General features: G+C 38.4%; 1 protein-coding gene and 1 non-coding gene across 2 annotated transcripts; one reads left to right on the top strand and one right to left on the bottom strand.

Moving 5' to 3' along the window:
* Nucleotides 1-862: 862 nt before the first annotated feature.
* LOC124979816 (olfactory receptor 1468-like) lies at nucleotides 863-1,801 on the bottom strand. Its single transcript, XM_047544584.1, has one exon. It carries the CDS (start codon nucleotides 1,799-1,801, stop codon nucleotides 863-865), a length of 939 nt encoding a protein of 312 aa, XP_047400540.1.
* Nucleotides 1,802-6,514: 4,713 nt separating this feature from the next.
* LOC124981514 (U6 spliceosomal RNA) lies at nucleotides 6,515-6,617 on the top strand. Its single transcript, XR_007108027.1, has one exon. It is a non-coding gene; the product is annotated as a U6 spliceosomal RNA (small nuclear RNA).
* The last annotated feature ends 21,040 nt before the right edge of the window (nucleotides 6,618-27,657 follow it).

Raw genomic sequence — 27,657 nt, 5'->3', positions numbered from 1 at the left:
CCTTGGCAAGTTCAAATTCCACATTTTTCAGTCTTTAACAGGATACTAAAATTTCTTCTCCTTGCTTAAATTAAATCTTCACAGGATTAAAATAACATTACAGATGTAAAGTTTACTGATAGATTTTAAAATACCAAGGAGGAAAAAGAGATCATTAAAGAGTGAGGTTAATAAGCAAAACTCTGACTTCCATATCCATGTTTGAAGGAAAGACATTCAGGGCCCCAGACATGATTGAGTTCTCAGATAAATTCAAACAAAACTATTATAACACAGCAAACTGAAAGTTCACTTGAGGTTAAGGCAGGTTAAAAAATAGAATGAAGGCATGGAAATAAGTAAGTTTTAAAAAATAGGTTAAGAGACAGAAGGATGTGTACACTTCTTAGAAAGAAAATTTTTTTATTCAATAATGAAATTCAAGTTTAGAATAAGGAACAGTACACAGATTGGGATTTAGTATTAGCATGAAAGGAAAGAATATCATTTCAAGCAAATATGCCTTATAACACAATATGACTTTTTAAGGCACTGCTTATAAAAACAAAACAAGTTGAATCAGTGACTTAACAACTAGAGACAAAAATTTCAATTGAAATATTTTATCTCATGTCTCATCACCCTCGGCTGGATTTAATAAACAGGGAAGTCTTAATAGAAGATTACTGAGAACGCCTTTTATATCAAATACACATATTGATTATATTCTATTATTTAATGGATAATTATATGGTATTCTATTTGAATAGTAATTTCTATGATAGGAAGGACGGACTGGAGGATAGCATTCAAATATTAATATCAACATATCAATTCCATCATTTGCAGCAGAAAGTGATGCAATGCTCTCAAGCATTTACCATCACAGGTTAAAGGGAATTTTCTTAAGGATTCTTCTTATTGCTTCCTTTATGTCTCTGTTCCTCAAGCTGTAGATAAAGGGGTTCAGCATGGGAGTGACCACCGTGTACATCAGAGCCATGACAGTATCTTTCACAGTAGAATTATTAGCCGATGGACATAAGTAGAGTCCAATAATTGTCCCATAGAAGAGTGACACAACAGAGAGGTGGGAGCCACAGGTGGAGAAGGCCTTACGGATACCTTGAACAGAAGGGACCTTGAGAATGGAGGACACGATGTGCCCATAGGAAACAACAATGAGGACAAAGGGAATGACGAGAATGAGGCCTGCTGTGATGAATATCACCAACTCATTGACATGAGTGTCAGAGCAGGACAGCTTCAGAAGAGCAGACATATCACAGAAAAAGTGGGGGATCACGTTCTCTGCACAGAAACACAATCTGGCCATAAGTAGGGTGTGGAGCATGGCATGGAACATGGTCAACACCCAGGAGAGCACCACCAGGGAGAGACAGAGTTTGGGACTCATGATGGTTGGGTAGTGCAGGGGGAAGCAGATAGCCACATAGCGGTCATAGGCCATGGCCACTAGAAGGAAGCTCTCCAGGTCTCCAAAAAACAGGAAGAAGTACATTTGGGTCAGACAGCCTGCATAAGGGATGGTTGTAATTTGGCTCTGCATGGTTTGCAGCAGTTTAGGAATGGTCACAGAGGAAAAGCAGAGGTCAGAGAAGGACAAATTGCTGAGAAACAAATACATGGGAGTGTGGAGATGGGAGTCCAGGCGAATGAGGACAATGATGATGAGGTTCCCCAGGACAGTAGTAAGATACATGGTCAGGAATAAAGCATAGAACAGGTTGTGGTGTTCTGGCTGGATGGGCAGGCCCAGGAGGAGGAACTCTGAGATGGTAGATTGGTTCCTTCCTGTCATGTTCTATCTCCAGTGTCTTTAAGAGAAGATAATCCGATTTTTTTAAACCATAAATTAAAAAGCCAAACACATTTGTATGATGTGCTGTCCCTTAGGAGTTCTTCAATAATTGACCACATTGATCTCACACTCAGCATTCAAAATCACATCTACAATGAGATTATGACATATCACTCAATCCAAGTCATCTCTCCAAGTTAGTTTCCTCACTTATCATTGAATGTAACTATGCTGACTCTTTTCTCCCTTCTGAAATACTCTTATCTACTAGATTCTGTGTGATCACACTGGTTCTTTGATACTTCCATGGACATTTATTATCAATAATTATGATTGCTTATTTCTCCGATAGTGTCATACATGTCACTTTTTCCTGAGTTTTCCCTGAACATTTCCCCTAAAATTCTATAGATATGTAAGTGATCACCTAATCCAATGGCATTGATAAGCGATCTAAACCTGTGATAAATAGCTCTATCACTTTCAGTTCTGAATCACCAACTGCTTACTCATTAGCCCCTCATTGGTATACTACAACCATGTGCAGCTCAACAGATCCCAAATAAAACCCATGACTCACTCTACCCTCTCCAAATTCACTCGTCCATTCTCTTTTACCTCAGTAAAAGGAATCCAGGCTAAAGTCAGAAACCCGAGAGCTGTATTTCATCTGTTCATTTTCCTCACATTAACAGCTCACCTAGCAAGCCCTCTTGATTCTGCCACTTCATTCGCTAATTCTTCCACCCTTTATCCCAACTGCCACAATGTGGACCAGGCTGAAAACATACCTTGTCTGGACTTTAGAACAGCCTATTGCTTCATCTCACTGCTTCCATGTTCTCTCTCCTTCAAACTCATCCCACTCCAGCATCTGACATTAAAATCCAATCATCATTGTGATGAAAATTTCATGGATGCTCATTATTTTTAAGATCAAAATCCTTTTAAAGACACAGAAGAAAAAGGTATTTCACATTGTGACCCTTACCTACCTCCACAGTTCAGAATGACCCCACAATGACTCTTACATCCCTTCTCTTACAACATTGTGAACTTACAGGTCCTAATTTCTTGATTCCAGTCTTTCAGAGTTGCTGTTCCTCTTGCTTAGCCTTGTCTTCCCTCTTTCTACTTCACTTGGCATACCCCACTTATTTTTCAAGATCTTTATTTGTGACTTGCTTAGATATACCTTACCTGCTTCCTTAGACTACTTGCGTCTTACACTCATCATATGGCACTCAATTGTCTTGGTTTCTTATTTGTAGCTGACTTTCCACGAGAGTATAAATTCCATGCTGGAAAGTCATGTCAGCCTTCATGACTGCAACAGAGCCAGTACCAGGCATGGTACCAGAATATGGTCAGTGTTCCTTGAATATCTATTGGCTATCCTTCAGGCTGAGATATACCTGCAGCAAAATTCAGAGACAGAAGCTCTGAAATAAATCTGACCTTACTTTCCTATGTATATATGTGAATATACTATGAATTACCCATTTCGTATATCCAGAAAGCACTAATTAAAAAAAAAAACTATAGGTAAAAACAGAAAAATCAATAGATCAGAGGGAAGGGAGTGGGGAGGGAAAAGGGAAGTACTGGGAACTGAATTAGAGCAAAGTATAATCCATGCTTTTGTGATTGTGTCAAAAATAAATCCTAATATAACTATAAAAAAACTCATTAAAATATGACTTTGATTGTAGGTTTAAAATAAATAATAAAATCAGAAAAAATTTCAAAGGCAGCATATTCCCTTTGAATTTAGAATCACTACTCCTACTAAATCCTCCCAGAGGAACTCACTAGCTTGAACTGTGTACACTAGATTTTGACCCTTGATTACAGAATATGCGGCTTCAAATCAATGGAGAATATTAGGTAACTCAAACACACTAGATTTATCCTAAACAGACAACTACATATTCTGTTATATGTGACTACAGTGATATTTTGGTTCTTGTGTTGATATTCACAAGACTCATTGATATAAATATGAAAAATGTTAATCCAAGAGCAAAGTTTAGTAGTTTAGGGAGAGTTAAAATTCAGGAAAAATGTTGATCCAACATAGAGATTTAGTAATTTACAGAGAATTAAACTAATAAAGATATTTTGTACCTTTGAGATCTCACTCCATTTTTCTTCAGATATCCACACTCGAGAGTGCCTCAGAGCCAAGGAAAATGAAGGGGGACATTAAGGCCCATGGATAGTTCCTCCCCTAAACAGAAAACTGAACACAATTGCTGAACTTTTCACCCTGCCGATGATGTCTAATATAGTCATATTAATGGTTTTTACATCTACCATAATACACTGGTATTGCAGATAGGCAAGGGATCAATTAATTTGTATACATGCAATTTCTCATAATGTTGATTTCCTGAGAAATGAGTGGGATGTATCTCTGACTTCAAGGGTTTTAGTTTGAAACAGTACAAGTGCACACTTGTTCTAAATCAAATTAAAAAAAAAAAGCCTGTTCCCTGCTAGTTGTAATCTCATTGTGTATACACAACTAGGAAAGATTCAAGGGAGTTGCAGAGAGTGAGGGTGGAGACCTTGCTACACACCCTCCCCCAAATAAACCAACTTCTTTGATCCTTAAAAAAAAAGAAAGTATCCTGAAGATGATCATACGATTTGGGGAATCAAGATCCTCAGACAGATAGACACTAAGACACCAGTTCATTCACCCTCCTGACTACTTACCCAGTGTCTGAGGGTGACTCTAGGGCCCATATCCAAGATCCTGGTCCCCTTTATTCATTATTGGCTATGCAGTCACAGCCTCTATAGTCAGCAGCCACCTCTGCACCACCCCTGCTCACATTCCTCATTATACTCATCCCGGGGTCTAAGGGGCTCTGTGTCCCAGAGGAGTCGACATCCTGGAGGAGCTCGTTAAAAACAAAATAATTACCCAGTACCTCCTAGGACAAGTTCTCTCAGAGTTCTGTTATTTTGACTGATTATAGCCACTGATCACTCCTGACTACACTCTGGGGAAAGACGGGGATGGAGAAAAACTTTGTGATGCATGCTTACTCACTGCCTATGGAATGGAATAGTCTTGTGTAACTGGAGCCTACATTTTGGGAGGTGAAGAACAGTGTTTGGACAAATGATAAATTAAGCAAAAACCAGAATGTGAATATCTCAAGAGTAGAAGAGTTATGCTTTACCTTGTGGACTGGAAGCTATCAGTAATCTCTGAGTTCAGTACCAGCATGAAAGATACATATTTTGGAAATCTTCCAAGAGTGGAAGAATCTCTAAATACAATTGAACTCCTCATAAACATTCTCCATGAGAGAAATAAGCCTTCCATATTTACAGGAATCAGAATTCAACAACCCAAAGATATGCAGATATATAGGAAGTTCCTGGATAAAAGTTGAACTCTCCCAAGTCATGTTCCATTTTTCCTCAGGCCAAAATAGAAAAGAAGATCCATATTTACATCCCACCAAGTTAATTCTAGCTCCTTAACTCTTTAGGAAATGTTTAATAGCACCCATCACCACCATCCTTCCAACTAGTCTCTATGTCAGATTACATTGCAGCCAGTTTTCCTTACCCCTCAATTCACCATGGATCTCTAATTGATATTTATAATTCTTTCCACACCTCTTTCATGTTTCCTTCTTCATTACTTAAGTTAGATTAACCCTTCATTCCTAAGCAATCTGAATCCTCAGTATTTTTCTCTTTATTGGGCTACTGTAATGATTTACCATCTTATGACATCCCATCCAAAACTCCTGGATATCAGAATGGGTCTCTTACTTCCTCATTTTGTAGAGAAAGGCAATTTTCCACTATTAACTGGAAATGACTTGCCTCAGGTAATATAGCAACCACCTTGTTTGGCTGTTGTTCAGTGACATAAAGAACCTTAAATTGCCACTGGAAGAAAGAAACCACTGAAGCATTCTTGGTGGAAGCATTCCCTTCATGGGAATCAAATGAGACACTTCTTGTGTGCCACTTCAAATTCTTTCAGCCATCATCTTTTACTTCAGACATGGCTGCAGCAAGCAGTTTTATACACTTCAACCACCAGCCTCATGTAGTTAAAATGACAGCGTTACATCAGTCATGTTTAACATGTTCCTTGTGTCCTGTCATTGGGTCTCTCTAATTCCATGGAGGGAATATCATGGAAAACAAGCTCAACACTCACACATGCAGAACTGGTAAGTGCAAGGGAGTTAATGGCAATGAGTCAATTCTTACAAGTGCTGAATGCTGATGAACATATGCCGCAGTCACTCCTAATATCCCTCTATTCCTCACTTCTCACAATCAGATACAATTCTCAAACTACTTGCAAATAATATTTCTTCTCAACCTCTGCTTTTGTTTTTATTCCAGGTTATGACAGAAAGTAAGATGTCTAATCTGTAAACCAGCAAACCCCAAAATTGTGGTGGTAAGAAACAAAAATTCTGTGGGTTACTTGGATTAATAATGAGAGACATTCTGCTACCATCCCTTTGATTCCTAGATTTGTGAATTGTGTCTGTGGGAAAAACAGCACTAAAATAGGTTTCTGGTTCAAAGTACATGTCATATTCTATAAGACACAACAGTGACTTTTCTGGAACTCCTAATTTTTGTTATTCCATTTAGTACTTTGTTTTCAGCACATGAAAAAATGCTTGACACAGAGTACACTCTCCCTAAATATTTGAAGGAGTATTTTCTCTCTGGTGAATGTACTAAAACCCAAATGATATTGAGAAGATGAACGTAGCCTCTGCACTGGGATAAAACACAAATGCATGAAGTATTGCACAGTTTTCTTAAGAGACAACCATGCCATTAAAATATAAAATACAGGTTTGTGGTTGTAGAAAGAAAACGAAGAAGCTTTTAAGAATGAGAAATGGAGATCCAAGATGGCAGACTAGAGGGAGGCTGCATTCCTTGTCGCTCCATAACACTGGTATCAAGCAGAGGATATCTGTTTCTTGGTAAGGCAGTTTTTACTGCTTATTGATCCCCTGCTGTTTACCCCATTTGTCTGCTGTGATCACCTGCAATCTGCCAGCATTACGACGCAGAGTGCAGATTGCTCACTGTCAGGCAACTATCATCCACCATATGCCTCCCTCTCGCCTGTCCATTCCCTGCCTTACACCTTTCCATCACCCAATGCACGAGGTTCACCGCCAGATCGTCCAACAACAGTCAGCAAACTGATTGCTGACCACCAGTGGAGCACCAGCTGCCTGCTGTTGCCTGGAAGTTCTCTGCCACAGTACCTGCAGGTTTGATTACACGTGGCTGCTGCCATTTTGAGACAACAGTCAGGCCCTGTAGGACCCCTGGTCGGACTGACTGAGCCCCATCTCCAGGAGCCCTCAACCCGACCGATCACTCCCTGCCTCTGGGGGCCTCACATCAACTGACTGCTCCCTGCCACCAGGACCCCCAGACGAACTGACTGCACCTTATTACCGGGACCCCAAACCAAGTGATTGCAACCGGCCTCCAGGATCCCACAACCACACCAAACATACCTGACCACCAGGAGCCCTGCCTGACCAACCGCATCCTGCCTCCAGGACCTCCTGCTGACCACGGCCACACCCTGAGCTGCAGCTCCCCATTTGCCAACACATTTCGAAGCCAGAGTGGCCATCTTGGATAATCCTGGAAGCTGTGATCTTTAGGTGGAGCAAAAAACATCCTGAGACGCCTGCTGGAGGCTTGAAGCTCATTGTCAGGTACCTCTCATGCATCAGGCTACTGAACTCTGGGAGGTTTCATTATTATATGACTGTTATACTGCAGATTTTCTTTTTTCTCCTTATTGAAAAAGTTTAAGTTTTTATTTCTTTACTATTCTTGCTCTCTATTCCTTTTGTTTACCTGTTCCCTCAGTGTCTTCCTCCATTTTTTGAATACTAACATCCAATTTCTTTTGATTACACTCTCACCCTTTCTATTATCTAGAACTTCGGTATATTCTTTTCTTATCCCATTAACAGCCACATTCTACATCCCTCTGCATCCTCTTTGTCCTCCATTTGAAACTGCAGACCTTATTGCAAATAGGTTTTAACAAAGATAATATTTGCACTCATTCCGTTTATTATGACAATTTTATTATTGTCCTCATAGGGGCTATTTGGACTAGGATAGCATAGTGTCTGAAATGGGCACTGCTAATATTGATCTCCTCTTAAAAAAAGGGTTTTGGAAACCTATAGAGCCACTGTAAGCCTATAGGGGGAAATACGCAATATTCCAAGTCTGCACTGCTAGAGGGGAAGATACATGAACAGCATGAAAAAACAAGGAAAGAAAATGATCCAAACAAATCTAGATTATATATTAACAGAATCCAATGGCAGTATGGTAGAAAAAATGTCAGAAAAGGACTTCAGATTATACATGAGTAAGATGATTCAGGAAGCAAAGGATGAGATAAGAGAGCAAATGCAAGCAATGAAGGATAATACCAATAAGCTGAAAGAGCAACTGCAGGAAGAAAAGATCATTTCAACAAAGAGATTATCAAAAAAATCAAATGGAAATCCTTGAAATGAAGGTAAAAATAAACCAAATAAAATACTCAAATAAAGCATCAACAAAAGACTAGACCACTTGGAAGACAGAACCTCAGACAATGAAGACAAAATATTTAATCTTGAAAATAAAGTTGCCCAAACAGAGAAGATGGTAAGAAATCATGAATAGAACCTCCAAGAACTATGGGACATCATGAAAAGACCAAATTTAAGAATTATTGGGATTGAGGAAGGCACAGAGATACAAACCAAAGGAAGGAACAACCTATTCAATGAAATAATATCAGAAAATTTCCCAAACCTGAAGAATGAAATGAAAAATCAAATACAAGAGGCTTACAGAACACCAGATGCACAAAATCACAACAGATCCACACCAAGGCACATTATAATGAAAATACCTAACATTCAAAATAAAGATAGGATTTTCAAGGTCACGAGAGAAAAGCATCAGATTACATGTAGGGGGAGACCAACATGGATAGCAGCCAACTTCTCAACCCAGACTGTAAAAGCTATAAGGGCCTGGAACAACATATTTCAAGCTCTGCAAGAAAATGGTTGCCAACCAAGAATCCTACACCCAGCAAAACTAAACTTCAGATTTCAAGATGAAATAAAATTCTTCCACAATAAACAAAAGATAAAAGAATTTACAAAGAGAAAGCCTGCACTACAGAATGTTCTCAACAAAATATTCCATGAGGAGCAAATGAAAAACAACAATGGAGGTCAGAAAAGGGAGGAACTACCTTAGAGAAAAAAAACACTCAAAGGAGAAACCAAGCCAACTTAAAAACCAAAAATACACCAAATGCCTGGGAATACAAATCATATCTCAATAAGAACCCTGAATGTTAATGGCCTAAACTCATCAATCAAAAGACATAGACTGGCAGAATGGATTAAAAAGAAAGACCCAACAATATGCTGCCTGCAAGAGACTCATCTCATAGAAAAAGACATCCACAGACTAAAGGTGAAAGGATAGGAAAAAGCCTACCATGCACATGGACTCAGTAAAAAAGTGGGGGTTTCCATCCTTATATCAGATAAAGTGGACTTCAAGATAAAGTTAGTCAGAAGGAATAAAGAAGGACATTTAGCACTGCTTAAGGGAACCATAAATCAGGAAGACATAACGACAGTAAATATTTATGCCCCAAACAATGGTGCATCCCTGTACATCAAACAAATCCTACTCACTTTCAGGAAACACATATACCACAACACAATAATTCTTGGTGACTTTAATGCACCTATGTCACCACTAGATAGATCTTCCAAACAAAAACCAACCAAAGAAAACGTAGAACTCAATAACACAATCAATAACCTAGACTTAATAGACATATATAAAATATTCCATCCATCAAAGAGTGGATTCACTTTCTTTTCAGCAGCACATGGAACCTTCTCGAAAACAGACCATATGTTATGCCACAAAGCAGTCCTTAGGAAATGCAAAAAAATAGAGATACTGCCTTGTGTTCTATCAGATCTTAATGGACTGAGAGTAGAAATCAATGACAAAATAAAAAACAGAAATTATTCCATCACTTGGAGTCTAAATAATATACTACTGAATGAAACATGGATAACAGAAAACATCAGGAAGAGATTAAAAAATTCTTAGAGGTCAATGAGAACAACGATACAACATATCAAAATCTCTGGGACACTATGAAAGCAGTACTAAGAGGAAAATTCATTGCATGGAGCGCATTAAGAAAAGCATGAAAAGTCAACAACTAAATGACCTAACATTACAGCAAAAAGTCCTAGAAAAAGTAGAACAGAATAACAGCCAAAGTAGTAGAAGACAGGAAATAATTAAAATCAGAGCTGAAATCAATGAAATTGAAACAAAAGAAACAATTCAAAAAATTGACAAAACAAAAAGTTGGTTCTTGGAGAAAGTAAACAAAATAGAGAAACCTTTATCCACACTAACAAAGAGAAGGAGAGAGAAAACTCAAATTACTAAACTTCATGATGAAAAAGGAATTATCACAATAGACACCACTGAGATACAGAACATAATGAGAAGCTACTTTGAAAATCTGTATTGCAACAAAATAGAATCCACCAAGGACATTGCCAAACTGAACCAGGAGGACATACATGATTTAAACAGATCAATATCAAGCAATGAAATAGAAGAAGACATTAAAAATGTACCATCCAAGAAAAGTCCAGGACCAGATGGATTCTCAGCCGAGTTCTACAAAGCCTTCAAAGAAGAAATCATTCCAATACTTCTCAAAGTATTCCAGGAAATAGAAAAGGAGGGTACCCTACCAAACTCATTCTATGAAGCTAATATCACCCTCATACCCAAACCATGCAAAGGCACATCAAGGAAAGAAAATTTTAGACCATTATCTTTGATGAATATAGATGCAATGATCCTTAACAAAATACTGGCAAACCGTATCCAAAAACATGAATAAAATTGTGCACCACAATCAAGTGTGGCTCATCCCTGGAATGCAAGGATGGTTTAACATCCGTAAATCAATAAACGTAATCCATCATGTCAATAGACTTAAGGATAAGAATCATATGGTTATTTCAATTGATGCAGAAAAAGTGTTCGACAAAATACAACACCCCTTCATGCTCAAAACACTACAAAAAATAGGGATAGTAGGAACATACCTGAATATTGTAAAGGCTATATATGCTAAGCCCATGGCCAGCCTCATTCTTAATGGAGAAAAAACTGAATGCATTCCCTGTAAAAATGGGAACAAGACCGGGATGTCCTCTTTCACCACTGCTATTCAACATAGTTCTTGAAATACTAGCCAGACCAATTAGACAGACTAAAGAAATTAAAGGGATTCGAATATAAAAAGAGGAACCTAAGTTGTCTCTATTTGCTGATGACATGTTTCTATATTTAGATGATCCAAAAATTCTTCCAGAAAACTTCTAGACCTCATCAATGAATTCAGCAAAATAGCAGGCTATAAAATCAACATGCATAAATCCAAAGCATTATTATACACAAGCAATGAAACATCTGAAAGGGAAATGAGGAAAACAACTCCATTTGCAATAGCTTCAAAAAAATAAAATACTTCGGAATCAATCTAACCAAAGAGGTAAAAGATCTCTACAATGAAAACAACAAAACAATGAAGACAGAAATTGAGGAAGACCTTAGAAGATGGAAAGATCTCCCATGTTCTTCGATAGGCAGAATTAATATTGTCAAAATGGCCATACTACCAAAAGTGCTATACAGATTCAATGCAATTCCAATTAAAATCCCAATGATGTACCTTACAGAAATAGAGCAAGTAATCATGAAATTCATCTGGAAGAATAAGAAACCCAGAATAGCTAAAGCAATCCTTAGCAGGAAGAATGAAACAGGGGGTATTGCAATACCAGAACTTCAACTATACTACAAAGCATTAGTAACAAAAATGGCATGGTATTGGCACCAAAATAGACAGGTAGAACAATGGTACAGAATACAGGACACGGAAACACACCCAAATGAATACAATTTTCTCATACTAGACAAAGGTGCCAAAAATATGCAATGGAGAAAAGATAGCCTCTTCAACAAATGTTCTGAGAAAACTGGAAATCCATATGTAACAGAATGAAACTAAGCCCCTATCTCTCACCCTGCACAAAAATCAACTCACAGTGGATCAAGGTCCTGGAAATCAGACCAGAGACCTTGCATCTTATAGAATAAAAAGTAGGTCCAAATCTTCACCTTGTTGGCTTAGGATCAGACTTCCTTAACAGGACTGCCATAGCACAAGAAATAAAAGCAAGAATCAACAACTGGGATAGATTCAAACTAAAGAGCTTTCTCTCAGCAAAGGAAACTATCAGCAATGTGAAGAGAGAACTACAGAGTGGGAGAAAATCTTTGCCACTCACACTTCAGATACAGCACTAATTTCCAGAATATATAAAAAACTCAAAAAACTCTACACCAAGAATACAAATAACCCAATCAACAAATGGGCTAAGGATATGAACAGACACTTCACAGAAGAAGATCTACAAGCAATCAACAAACATATGAAAAAGTGTTCAACATCTTTAGTAATAAGAGAAATGCAAATCAAAAGTACCCTAAGATTCCAGCTCACCCCAATTAGAATGGCAATTATCAATACAAGCAACAATAGGTGTTGGAGAGGATGTGGGGAAAAAGGTACACTCATAGATTGCTGGTGGGGTTGCAAATTAGTGCAGACACTCTGGAAAGCAGTGTGGAGATTCCTTAGAAAACTTGGAATGGTCCTTCCATTTGACCCAGCTATCACACGACCTATACCCAAAGGACTTTAAATCAGCATACTAGAGAGATACTGCCATATCAATGTTCATAGCTGCTCAGTTCAAAATAGCCAGACTGTGGAACCAACATAGATGCCCTTCAATTGATGAATGGATAAAGAAACTGTGGTATATATATATGCAATGGAATATTACTCACCTATGAAGAATAATAAAAATTATAGCATTTGCAGGCAAATGGATGAAATTGGAGAATATCATGTTAAATGAGATAAGCCAATATCAAAAATCCAAAGACGAATGATCTCATTCATAAGCAGATGATGACACAAAATGGGAGGTGGGAGGGGGGCAAGGAAGGAGGAGGAGGGACTACATTGAGGGAAAAGAGAGGTGGGAGGGGTGTAGGGGAGGAAAAAAATAACAGAATGAATCAAACATCATTACTCTATGTAAATGTATGAATATGCAAATGGTATGCTGTTACTCCATGTACAAACAGAAACAACATGTATCCCATTTGCTTACAATAAAAATAAATTTTAAAAATAAATAAATAATAAAGAAAAAAAAAGAAAAAGTAGGTCCAAATCTTCAACATGGCGGCCTAGGATGAGACTTCCTTAACAGGACTCCCATAGCACAAGAAATAAAATCAAGAATCAATAACTGGGATAGATTCAAACTAAAAAGCTTTCTCTCATCAATGGAAGAGAGAGCCTATAGGGTGGGAGAATATCTTTGCCACTCATACTTCTGATAAAGCACTAATCTTCGGAATATATTAAGAACTAAAAAATCTTTACACCAAGAATACAAATAATCCAATCAACCAATCGGCTAAGGAATTGAACAGACACTTCACAGAAGAATATCTACAAGTAATCAGCAGATATATGAAAAAATGTTCAACATCTCTAGTAATAAGAGAAATGCAAATCAAAAGTACCCTAAGATTCCATCTTGCCCCAAATAGAATGGCAATTATCAAGAATATAAGCAACAATAGGTGTTGGCAAGGATGTGGGGAAAAGGTACACTGATACATTGCTGGTGGGTTGCAAATTAGTGCAGCCACTCTGGAAAGCAGTGTGGAGATTCCTCAGAAAGCTTGGAATGGAACCACCATTTGACCCAGCTATCCCACTTCTTGGCCTATACCCAAAGGACTTAAAATCAGTTTACTGCAGAGATACAGCCATATCAATGTTCATAGCTGCTCAATTCATAATAGCCAGATTGTGGAACCAACCTATATATATATATATATATATATATATATATATATATACAATGGAATAACACTCTTTCATAATGAAGAATACAATTATGACATTTGCAGGCAAATGGATGAAATTGGAGAATATCATGCTACGTGAGATAAGCCAATCCCCAAAAAACAAAGGACGAATCATCTCACTGATTAATGGATGATGATACATAATGGGGGGTGGGAGGGAGGCAAGAATGGAGGAAGGAGGGACTGTATAGATTGAAAAGGGGTGTGAGAGTCATAGGGAGAAGGAAAAATAACAGAATGAATCAAATATCATTACCCTATGTAAATGTGTGATTACAGAATTGGAATACCTCTATTTCATGTACAAACAGAGAAACAAGTTGTACCCCATTTGTTTACAATTTAAAAAAAAACTATATTAAGCATCTTTTAAATTATTGATTTATCTTTTTCCTAGTATCTTATATACCAGAGGAACAGAATAAAAAGCTGTGCTTGAAATGAAAAAGAAAAGATGCAGTAATTAGATGAATTATACAGACCAGTAGTCCCAAAACAATGCTTAATAATACTACTGAAGAGGAATGTTACTGATAGTGAGAATGCCTTTAGTGATTCCACATTAAGTAAGACACTGGCTTTTGTACTCTCTCAGATATATTATTGTCCCATGTTAAAGAAGCACCATCTATTTCTATTATAATGAGCTTTCTTATCTGAAATGGTCACTGAATTTTAGCAGGTACCCATTTTTCAAAAACTATTTTCACATATTTAAAAGGATTTAAATATTTTAATTCAGTAACTGAAATACAGAAAAACAGTAGTTTCATAACTATACAAATAATAAATAAGAGAAAATGCTTTCATTTATACTATTTAAATTTTATTCATTTCTTTAGTATAATAACTCGTCTGAGCTCCTACAATTTTAACAAACGTCTGTAAAGTGTTTTGTTCAGAAACAAATACTGGTCTGACAGAAACACATTTGAAAACATTCTTGTTCTGGTCATAATTTCCAATACACTTATGGAAACTATGTACTCGAAGTTCAGTCTTAGAAGTTCACAATCTTGTTTTTCAAAATACAAATATTTCTAAAATATTATTACTTCACCTAAATTTTAATTTTTAACAAATAATGTAACAGCTCGATAGGAATCATGCCAAATGCTATAAATTTCCTCACCTGTCAGGTCCCCACTGCTGACAAAGACTATAACGGTTAGTCATGTATGGATACCCTGTCACAGAGCAAAGATCCTAATTGGATAGGGTTTCTTACACGACAGCAAGATGCTGCTTCTTAAAAGACTTAATTCCTAATGTAAGGGCACACAAATTATCCAATCTTCTGTCAGACTGCCAGAGTTCCACTTTTAGTACATGGCAGAATAGGTAGTTCAGATCAACTAACTCCCAGCTGAGAAGCAGAATAGCTGGATTTAAAAAAATAATTAGAATCCCCTGCATAAGGCATCAGAGATGTTTCAAAGCAGTGAGGAGTTACATAACCTCATCTGGGAGAGTATGAAGTTCAGGATGAAGCCTGATTTGGGGGTGTCTTCTCCCTGAAGGTGCCTGCCAATTAAAAAAGGCAATTCACAGTCTAAGAACTGAGAAAATATTTTAACAGTCTTGGAGCTGGGAAAACAAAAAATGGAGTCTGATGACCTCAAGGAAAGAGATGCTACCAATCACTCAAGTCACCCTACCCCGAGTTAAGAGTTGGAACCAAAACAAAGCTACACGTTTATAGGGACTAGTTAATCATAATAAAAGACCAGAAATCTTCAAATCCCCTCAATCATGAATAAAACTGAAGTATTCTGAAATTGCGTTCACTAAAAAGTTAAAAAGAGAACATAAAAGAAAGAGAAAGACTGATGATTTTAAACAAGGACTACAATAAAACAAATTTCCCTTCACCAAAATCCATTAAAAGTGAAAAAGTGGGCTGGAGATAAAGCTCAGTTGGTTGTGTGCTTGTCTTGCAAGCATAAGGCCCTGGGTTCAAATTCCCGATACCGCAAAAAAAAAAAAAGTGCAAAAGCAAACCATGGAATAGGAGAATATTTGCAGTAAATGTTAAGAAAGAACTTGTACCTATAACCGTTTTGTAAAAAAAAAAAAAAAATCCCACAAATCAATAAGGAAAAGACCAATAATTGAGTAGGAAAAACAGCAAGAGACCTAAACAAGACTTTACAAAAGAAGATATCTAAGTGGCCAAGAAACATATGAAAATGGTGCTCAACAACAATGGCTGCCAGGCAGAGAAATGAGATAACACTAAACTTACCAAGGAAGGCTACAATAAAAAGACAATACTAAGTGTTGATAAGAATGCAGAGAAACCAGAACTCTCCTACATTCCTTGTTGGTGTGTGATCTCATATAATCCATGGAATATTCTTTGGCACTAACCACTATCTTAGCTCTATAATGTGGTAATTTTACATCTACAGATACACCAAACAGAAATGCATGCATATGTACAAGAAATATACACAAGAATGTTTATATTCATTATGCTTATTATTCATAAAGGCAAAAACTCTTCAACTAGCCAAACACCCATCAACAATAAAATGAAATTCTAAACTGTGGGATATTTACGTAGCCAAATAAATGAATAACTATAGCTACATGCAGTAACAGATGAATCCTACATTGTGTTGCGTGATAACAACCATACATTTATAAAAAGATATACCACATACTATTCATATGACGTTCAAAAGCAGCCATAATTAATTTATGTCATGAAAAGTCAGGATAGTAATTACTTTTAGGTAGGAGGCAGTACAATGGGGCTTCAGGGGTGATGACAATACTTTACATAACACAGGAAGTGTTCACTTTGATGCTTCATAGAACTAGAGTTATGATCTGTGTACTTTTGTGCCTAGAAAACTCTTAAACTGGAAAAAATAAACATTCAAGATATTAAAATTATTAACATGACAATTACTATTTCTTGACCACCTACTGTGTGTTAGGCACTCTGCATTTATCATTTTATCTCCACAACATTTCAAAGTAGGAAGTCATCTCCCCACTTGCAAAAAACCTGAAGCTCAAATAGTTTGAGTAGCTTACTTATAAGGCTGGTAAATGGTGAAATGTACTAAATATTGGAATCCAAGTGTGATTTCAGAATTGAGGCCAATTTCAGAATCAATGTCAAGTCCTTTTATAAAACATGTAGGTCTCATAAGGTCTCCTTTGGGATCTCTAGCATTCTTTGTCACCAAGCCTCTTGCTATCCCAGGCCACTCCTGACTCAACTTTAGAATCCCTGCCCCCAACCTCTTCACTTATTAACTCCACACTATGGTAATTTTACACACTTGCAGCTTCTTGAACAAGTCTGACTTTCTCTTAGCTTCATGTCTTTGTATATACTGCTCCCTCACCTTAAAATGCATCTTCGCTACCTCTTACCCTACCAATATTTGGCCTTAGTTGACTCTTATGGGTTCTTAAATATCTAAGATAATGTAGGTGATAATTTCCTTTGAAAGTCTTTCTCTGATCTGGCCCACCCTTCTTGTCTACATGTGAAGCACCCTGCTTATACTTCTATCATACCACAGTGTAACATTTATGTACCCATCTTTCTATGTGAGATTACAAATTCTTTGAGAGAAGGAGCCATTTACCACTTACATTTCCCATTATATCCCTTGCACCTAGTGCAGTGCTTGGCACACAGGAGGTTCTCCAGGTTAGTTAAACAAATGAACAAATTTACTATCTGAACTAAAAGCAAACAAAATGTTTAAAGTACTAAACAATTGGGATTCCTATTGCAATGAAATTATAGCCTGCATTTTTGTTTTGCTGGTATAGACTTTGTGAAGAATATACTGAAAAATACTCACGATTTCATAAAATATGCAAGGCAGAGTATTTTTCCCATCACTCCCAAGAAAATTCTTTGACTTTAATGGACCAGGTGTAACAGCGGAATCGAGGACAGCTAACCCACATTGAAATAAGGGGAAAAAAATCAATGTTAGAAATGCAAATAAAATGTTAACAAAGAAGCTGATATTTAAATAACATCCCACATTAACCTCTTATAGTTCTACATACAGTAATACAGAAGACATTTTTTAAAAGTAATTATATTTCTGAAACAACTTTATACTAAAGAAAAAAATCTGAGCCCTTTCTTACTTAGAAACAGATTATATGTAAAGTTCATACAATTGACAATGGTGGACTATCTGAAATTTTTTCAATACGCTATATTCTCTACAGTGGTTAAATGCCCAGACCACTCTACTGCACTATAATACTAAGTATATTATTATAACAAACATGACAATTTATTACAAAAACTGAATTATAATAAAAAATCATGCATTCTAGTCCAAGTTTGTTGACATATTAATATTTTGTAACTTCAAGAAAATTGGTTTTTACATTTATTTTTCTTGTATGTATTTTGAGTATAAACAAGACATACATATTATGGTATTAAAAATGTAAAATAATTAGTACAGATAAGCAGATTAACATATCCATCACCTTCCATATTTACCCTTTTGAATGTAGTAAAAGCACCTAAGATCTATTCTATGTAATTTTCAACACACGATACATTAACTACAGTTCTCCAACAATACATTAATTAGATCTCTAGGCTTATTCATCCCACAACACTGAAAGTTTGTACCCTTTCACCTATCTCTCCCTATTTCCTTCCCCTTGAACAAACTGTTCAGCCTCTTTACAAAGTTGTTTATCTATAAAACGCAACTTCTAATCCATACTTAGCTTCAGAAATTTTAATTAAATTACATTATATATTGCTTCAATAAACATTTGCTGAGTACTGGTAGTGGGCATTTGCTATTTAGAGGTCTACTTACATTTACCCTAGTAAGATCCAGATTTTCCTTTAGACAACCTCTACTGGAACCAAACCTATTCATTCTTAGATTTGGATGAGCTATGCATACACCCCAAGATCCAGCAGTGACCTGTGATTGACTTAAGCTGCTCGGGATATTCCCTTTCCAATACACAGTTTAGGATTTCATATCCCAAGTTCCATCCATTTTCCTGTAAATTATATAATTTTATTCTTTATGGCTGAGGGAAACTCCACTGTGTACATAGCCCACATTTTTTTTAATTCATTCATCTGCTGAGAGACCTAAGCTAGTTCCATAACTTGCACTGCTATGAACGTGGGTATGCATGTATCACTACACCATACTGAATCTAGTTCTTTTGGATAAATACAGAGGAGTGCTAGAGTTGGGTAATAAAGATAGTTCATTCCCAATCTTCTCTGGAGATTCCATACTGATTTTCATTGTGATCTATACTAATTTACAATCCTCCCAATACTGTATAAGTGTCTCTTTTCCCTATATCCTTGCCAGCATTTATTATTATTCATGTTTTTGAAGACTGCTATTCTAAATAAACCTCTACGTTCTGAATAACCTACTCAATTATACTCACTCACTCACAGTTCACAGCAGCAGCAAAACAAATAAAATCTCCTTAAACTGCCATAAAACATCATGAAAAGTCAATTAAAAATCCATACATATTATTTTAACATTTTCTAAAATTTATACTGTAAATTTTATAATATATACTGTTCTAACATTCCTTTTTGTGTGTGCTGGGAATTGAACCCAGGGTCATTTAACTGAGCCACATCCCAAGCCAGTTTTTATATTTTATTTAGAGACAGGGTCTCCCTGAGTTGCTAAGGGCCTCACTAAATTGGTGAGGCTGGCTTTGAAATGCTGATCTTCCTGCCTCAACATCCAGAGCTGTTGAGATTAATACTCTTTAAGAGAACATGTCTAAGACTGGGGAAATAGCTCAGTTGGTAGAGTGCTTACCTCACATGCACAAGGCCCTGGGTTCAATCCCCAGCACCACAAGAAAAAAGAAAGAAAGAAAGAAAGAAACTGTCTAACATTTAAAAATCATGATGTCCCTGGAAATTGTTGGACATAATTATTGGAGAAGTGAGACTAGAAACACCTCAGAAAGAAATTAGAACTTAGGTTCAAAGTCAAAATCATATAAAGGAAGGAAAGCAATTGCAGGGTTCTCAGAAGCACAGTGATATGAAGGAAAAGACAACATGCTAATTTTAAGAGAAAGAAATTCTTTTCTCCCTTCACCAAATGCCTGTAAGGACATGGAAACATCTGGTTCACAAGTATTTAAGCTAAGGTTAAATTGCCAGCAATTGCTAAGAAACTTAAAGATCTCAATAAGGTATATATTACAAGAAATGCTAGAGTTCTTAAATTGAAACAGGAAGATGATAAAGAGTAACATGATATTATACATATGAAACTCATTGGCAAAGGTAAACATAGAGCTTAAAACAGAACAGTCAGCCATCTGTATCCATAGGTTTCCACATCGACACATTCAACCAACCACAGGTCAAAAATATTTGGAAAAAAATAGTGTCTGTACTGAACAAATATAGACTTTTTCCTGGTCATTTTTTCTTAAACAATATAAAATGACAACTATTTACATAGAATTTATACTGTATTAGCTATTGTACATAATCTAGTGATGATTTAAAAGTATGAGAATGTCCTTAGGTTATATGCAAATATCATAGTTATTAGTAGAGGAATTTCCTAAATGCAATTCTGTCTAAAAACAGGAGGAAAAGGTAAAGGAGGGGGGATAGGCAAAGTGGCAGAGAGGGAAAATTCAAGAACAGACAAATTTTAAGTGGACTCACCTCCACCCACTCTGCCTTCTTGCATTATTTGATTGAATTGATTGAGAGACAGAATCTTCACTTCTCCAGGGATGAGAAACTAAAGGTGTATTACCCTTTCAAGGAAATATGTCCTGTTTAATATAATTTGTTTTCAAATCAATAAACGTAAAATATACACAAAAAATGGCACCAGACACACATTTATTGGCTTATATTTTTTCCACATACCCTGTGTTCATTGTTTCCATTAAAACATCCACTTTTGGATTCATATCTTCCCAAGCCCCATCTCAAAAGAATAAGAACATACACAAAAGGAAAATACATGGCACTGTTCAAAACAGTGTTTAAAATTTATTTAACTTGGGAAGTGTAAAACCTTGCAGATAAAGGAATCATCTTCAATAGCACTTTACTGTTGAATTTGCCATAGCCTGCCCTATTTTCATAGCTGTTTCTTGCCCTTTGTATTTTAAGCAAAGATCATAAATTCTAATATAGAATCTTATACTTTGTAACATAAAAATTCTAATATTGTATCTTATACTTTGTAACATAAATGCACTCTACTCCAATTTTTGTATTCTACTCTACAGCAAGAAATAAATCATAACCTGTAACAGACACCTATGATGTACCTCTCTAAAAAGTACTTTTTGTTCTACCTTAACATTGCTTTAACTCTTCCTGTTTGAAATGCATTTCCGTTTCTTCTCTCATCCCACATTTTGTGTTTCTTATTTCTCTCTTGTGCTTACCTATTACATTTTCAACTGTGGAGACTCTATATGGTGTACAACAGAGGTGAGGAAAAATCAAAATTTGAACCATACTTTTCAAAACCCCCACCACTCTCTGAATAATACCAGCACATCTTTTAGGGTCATGGTTCTCCAAATTTAGTTTGACTTTGATTTAATCTAGAATTGTGCTTAACATGTAAGTTCTAAGACCATAAACCCATTCTTAGAAAATTTTATTTCAACAGATTTGGTCTGCAACCCAAACTCTGCAATTTCAACAAGCATCCCCAGTGTTGCAATGATATTTTTATGGGTAATTTTAAAAATGCCCTAGAGAGAGACAATATCTAATCCAAATGAGAAAGAAAAAACTAACTCTACTTACTCCAGATGGCAGAACTAGGCTCTTAAGTCAGGCCAAAAGTCACAATGTACAGAAATTAAACCTATAAGGAAACTCAGAGGAAAAGAAATCCAAAATGTTTGTTTATGGCTTCAAAGAAAGTCACTGGAACCCAAGGTTCCTAAATTTTAGTTTAGATATCTGAACAGTATACCACTATCTGATCTTCCATCACTGCACTACAGGAGAGACTGACTCTACAAACTCTCTGATAAAATAGTAAGTTACGTGAACTCTTGAGTCAGACTACCTGGCTAAAAATTATGTATCTGCATTAGAACTTCAGAGTATAAACATGGGCTATTTCCTTAAACTCTTTGTGCCAATATGACACAAAATGAGAGGCAGAATAATGTAATTATTATGATATGAACTCTAGAGTCAGATTCCTAGTTTTACATTCTCCTTCTATCACTTAATAAATTTCTTGTTTACCACTTTGTGTCTTGGTTTCTTACAGGAAAAACAGGGATAATAAGAATAACCGATCTTAAGAGTTCTGGTGGAGAATTAAATGAATTAATATCTCATTAATTGTCTAGAAATGTTCACATTAATAATAGTTATTATTATCTTTATTGTGTATCATACTCATCCCCTGGTTCTCATCATTCTTGCCCTATCTTTATATTACCTAATAAGTTAGGAAAACAGGAAAGATAGCTCTTGGAAAATATGTATTTCTGGAAATATTTTTAACAAATCAATCACAAATACAATTAAAATAGATCTATTAATTTGTTTTCATCTTAAAAGCATAGAAAAATTCAAGCACACAGGATCTGCAGAAGAACACCAGAATGAATCTAAGGTTTTTTCACTCCCACCTTTGCCACTAAATAATTTTGGTTAAGTTTTATTTTACCTCCTTGGACTTAAAAGGAGAAGCAAGACTCAATGTTTCATCTTTCTTAAAGTTCCTTCCAAAATGGTTCACCTACAAAATATACAAGCTTTATATGGCATATACTAAATAAAGAAAAAAATAAAGTTGTTCAATACCTGCTATACTTCAACTTGAATTTTCATTTAAATTTCTCTTCATTTTCTTCTATAGCAATTAATTTTTCTACTGCATTCTAAAGTCACAAAACGAAGCTGTTTGACCAAACCTGCAAAGAAAGAGCCTTGTAACTCATATTGTTATCAACAACAAAATCAACTCCCAGCACACTACAGAAATTATGTTCAAAAACTACACTAAAATCTGATAATGTACACATTGTAGGGAGTCCTTTGCTTCTGAGACACTATTTACAATAAAATTTATTTTTCCATCTCTGTTCAAAAGAAGTTATGACTGGAGTGACTATAAACTTGCTTCCTAATACATGCAGGAGAATATAAACCCCTTTATTTGCACCATGAGAATTCTCAATCAGAACTATAGAGAGGGACTACAGCACTGTTAAACTCACAGGTAGGAAATACAAGTACTGAACCAGCCATAAGAGACATGGTCTATGCCCACTTCATGACACTATACAAACTACCTGTTTTGGCCATTAATTTGAGACTACCAAAGACTAAGTTCTCACTTAATATTCAAAACAAATACAATGATAAATTTCTACTAAGTTTTCACAGTTTCAACAAGTAAAATACAGGCTTTTTCCATTTTTTTTTTCTTTTACAACATATTGGCTGTAGTGATTTCAACACCTAAAGCCTCATAATATATTTCAATTTCAATTCAGCAAATACCCACCGCATGTGTGAAAAGGAAAAAATAGAAGCTTAATTAAGATCATTTCTGCTCCAAATTGCCTACCCAATAATACATACATAAACACAACTAAGAAATGATGCAAATCAGACTTATGTAAACATTAACTTCCAAATCATTTTAAAAAAAATGGTGTGAGGGACTGCCTCTGCTGTTTATCTTGACTTGAAACTAGATATAGTAGGCCCTTTTGAAAATATTCCTGGTTCTATTTTGGAACCAAAACAGAGGTTATACCATTTTTTCTCAACACACAAATACCAGTGCAACGTGAACCTTAAACATAAGGATGCTTACTAGGGCCATTACATCTTTGGCTACCCACAATCCAGATAACCAATTTTTAAAGTGAAAAATCCTCCCCTGGACCCCTACCTCAACCAACTCCTACTTCCAGTCGGACCTGAGTGGCTTAGTAACGTGGTTGTGTGGTACACGAGTGTAAAATTTTGTTCAATTTGTAAACACGTCCTGTCCCCCAAGCACATTGCCTCAGGTGGAAGCCCGAAGGGCACATTTGGGCCTCTCATCCCTGAGGAGGATGCGAGGTTCCTATTAATGTTTATATCCTTATTTATGTTCCAAAAACACTTCCTGACCCACCCAGGGAACACGCGGCAATTTGTAACTAGGGTCAACACAGGGACTTTCCCCCGCGACCCCCACCACAACAGGACACACACCTAGAATCCTCCAGTTCCCTCGCTTCGGTCAACCGCCTTCGAGAAATTCCTGTCAGCAACTGGCATCCGTCACGCCTCTGAAGAAGCGCAGGAAGTGGACTCTGTGCAGGTGCAAAGGAAATCCGCGCAGGCGCACTTGACCTGGTGGCCTGTGCAATGGTGCTGGGCGTCTGGCATTCTTGCCTCTGAGGACTAATGGAAGGTAGGGGTTAAATTGCCTGTTTGCATTTTCACACTGTAAGGGGATGGCCCTACCTCTTCAGCACTTTGCCCCTGACAGGGAAGGAGCCTGTTCTGGTCACTGGAGAGGCGGAGTCATGTTCAATCCTGTCATCCTCTGCCCCAGCTGCATGGGAGAATTGTGGCTCCCTCTTTCCACACCCGCTGGTCATCTCTTAGATTCTAGACTTCAGTTTGCAAGATCTGGGGGCAATCTTGTCTCTGTCTAGAAGGGAACGACTCCCAAGGCCACAAAACCATAGCGTTTAAGTGTGTTGTTGGTCTGGATGCATTTCTGAGTCACATCTGCCTGTTGGGATCAGAGTAGCATGACTCCCAGTTGCTCCCGCGGCACCGCGTGGCTCTGTGAGGAGGCAGAGTGGAGACAGGGAGGTTTCAGATCACTGCCTGGCACCCCGGCCCCCACTCACCACCACCCCAATCACGGGGGTGGTGTGGCCTACTCTGCAGGAGCACATGTTGTTGGCACCACAGACGCACGTGTGCCAACTGCGGCCTGTCCCTGGGCAGAGGTGCCTCCTCCCTCACCTCCCTGCTCCCCTGCACACTGAGGTACCAAGTACTTGTGGACACACGTTAGGAGGAGGGTCCAGGGAGTCGGGCCTCAGTACATGCTGGCAGAGGCGGGGAAGCTCCCCACTGGCTACTCCCTCAGTGTCACCTCCTCTCACAGGAAATGCCCAGGCAAGCATCCTCCGTGGCTCCCTCCACCATTGAGATGGAGCCACCAGGGGAACAGTCCTGGACACCTATGGACTCTCCATCAAGCAACTGGTTCCACACAAATTTCCTAAAAATAACTTTTTGCCAGGTGTATCAGTCACACCTGTAATCCCAGTGACTTAAAGGCTGAGGCAGGAAGAGTGCAGGTTCAAGGCCAGCCTGGTCAATTTAGTGAGACCCTGTCTCAAAATAAAAAAGGACTGCAGGTACAGCTGAGTGGTAGAGCATCCCTGGGTCATATCTTCAGTACTGACTTCTGCCAAAATGAGACAGTTTCCTCTTTACACCTGAATCTCCTCCCTAGAGCTGCACCTGCAACCCCACACATGCCAGTCTTCCTGCAGACTTCAGCAGGCCCACTCGCACCCATGTCCCCTGCACAACCTGCCTTCAGACACGCAGCTTACCTGGAGGGGAAAACCGAGAAACATTTAGTAGAGATCATGGACACATGAGCTATGCAGTATAGAAAATGTGGAAATCAGGGAAGCTCCAGGCATTAATTCCACCTCACCCATGATTCCAAGAGATGGAATAGGGCTCAACACGAGGGTCACATTTGCAGCCTACCTCACAGGACTCTCCTGTGGCACATCATCTGTGTGCATCTTGTGCTGTGGTTAGCGAGGTGACTCGACCATGTCATCGTTTAGAGATCTTCACAGCACCATGCAGGTCGCCACAGACACTGTGATATACCGACACCTCATGGCGTCCCTCAGCTCTGGACACATAGCCCTCGCATCACTCTCTATGTAGCTGCGTCATGGTGAGAATTTTATCTACAGTGTGAGCCACCAAGTGGCAGTGGATCTCTGTAGATATTCTCCTACTTTATCTTTAATTATTTACAGGCCTTTCCATTTTCTGAAAGTCACAACCTGTGTATTGATTCCTTCATGCTACTAAAGTTCCTTCACTTTAACAGAAAAAAATTTATTAGTAAAATTTCCAATGCTGGGCAATTTCTTACCCACTTCTCCAAATTGGAATCACTTTTATGTAATTCAGCAAAGCAGTCCTGTTGTCCTCTGTGCAGGGCAGGGGTGTCTTACTGTCCCCCATTTTAGGACCCAGGATCCAGACATCCTCTGTGCAGTACAAGGGTGACTTGCTGTCTTCCATGCAGGACACAGGATCCTGTTGTCCTCTGTGGAGGACAGGGTGTCTTGCTGTCCTCATGCAGAGTGCCATGGTGTGGATGCTGTCTTCCTTGCCCTCCTGGGGTCCCTGGTTTGATCCCACCCTTTCCTCTGCAGTCCATGGTTGGGAGTGGCAGCTGGCAGTGTGTCAATTCCCAGATGACTGTGAGGTCCCCTCGATATGCCATCTTTGACCTTGCAGATGGGAAGTTGTATGTGTTCCGTGTTTTGTCAGCCAATAAGCATGACCTGAGCTATCCTTTGGAAATAATGCCCCATCCAGGCACAGGATGCCATTGGTAAGTAGTACTGGCAACCAGCCCGCCTAGGGCACAAGCTGGCAGTAAGGTGGCCGTGGGGACTACTGGGTGGAGGAAGTCACCAGTGTCGTGTGCACAACAGGGCAGGTAGGCGTGGAGTCCCATTTTACCAGTGGGGAGGTCTTCTCACCAGGGTCTGGTCAGTTCTCAGCAGTCCTCCGGAGTTCCTCTTGTTTTCATGAAATCAACAGAGGGATTGACAATGGGTTCAGTCCAGGGTCCAGCCCTGAGTGTGGTGCAGCCTCTTGTGTGTGTGGCTGGAAGGCCCTCTCAGAAGCTTTTAAATAAGAACCTCGGGTTGTCTGACTTGTCCACTCTGAAGCCCAACAGATTGCAGGAAGCCTTCTGACCCCTGGGCCTCCCAGGAGAGTGTTGATTCAGGATTCCCACTCTGGCTAGTCAGTGCCTCCTCCACTTCCCTTCCAGCCCTATTTTATGGGATGGCAGATATCTAAATGAACAAGGCAGTGAGGCTGGTGTGGGGAGTGGGGTCGGGGCTGCCTCCAGCTCTTGGACGGTCCTAGTGTAATTACTCAGATCCGAGGGCTCAAGTTCAGAACCATAGGCTCCACACTCCTGCTACCTTGCAGAAGAGGCCCCGCCTTGTTTCACTGCTGGGCACATGCGGCAAGTGACAGTAACTAGCAACCACAGGGGGGTGTGGCTGAGGTGGTGAGGCAGCTGGTTCTAGGGGTCTTGGTGACACCATGGGCTGAAGCATCAGTCACCACAGCCCACTGGAGATTGCAGAAGGTGAGCCAAGCAGAGGGTCATTTCATGATCTGATTCTGGGTCCCCTTCAGGATTCCCACTACACATTCCACATGTGTAACTTGCATTTGGAAAGCAGGCCTTGCCCAGGCAGGCGAATCTTACCTGCACCAGATCTTTCTGTACACTTGTGATGGCAGTTCCTTTCCTGGGGGATCATGTGGGATGTGGGAGGGGCGGGGAGCCCTGTAACCCTGGCTCCCTTGCTCCTTGTCCACATCTCATCCACAGCCCTCTCTTGCTTCCAATCCCAGTGGAGAAGCACAGCTCTCTGCTGCTTTTCCCGGCTCTGACCCATCCCACCCT

The sequence above is a fragment of the Sciurus carolinensis genome, chromosome 3, assembly GCF_902686445.1.
Source record: "Sciurus carolinensis chromosome 3, mSciCar1.2, whole genome shotgun sequence".
Classification (NCBI taxonomy): domain Eukaryota; kingdom Metazoa; phylum Chordata; class Mammalia; order Rodentia; family Sciuridae; genus Sciurus; species Sciurus carolinensis.
The sequence above is the reverse complement of the archived record's forward strand: the minus strand, read 5'-3'. Positions and strand labels throughout refer to the sequence as shown.

What these genes read in the sequence shown, in the direction of transcription:
- LOC124979816 (XM_047544584.1), bottom strand. Translation starts at nt 1,801, where the DNA reads ATGACAGGAAGGAACCAATCTACCATCTCAGAGTTCCTCCTCCTGGGC.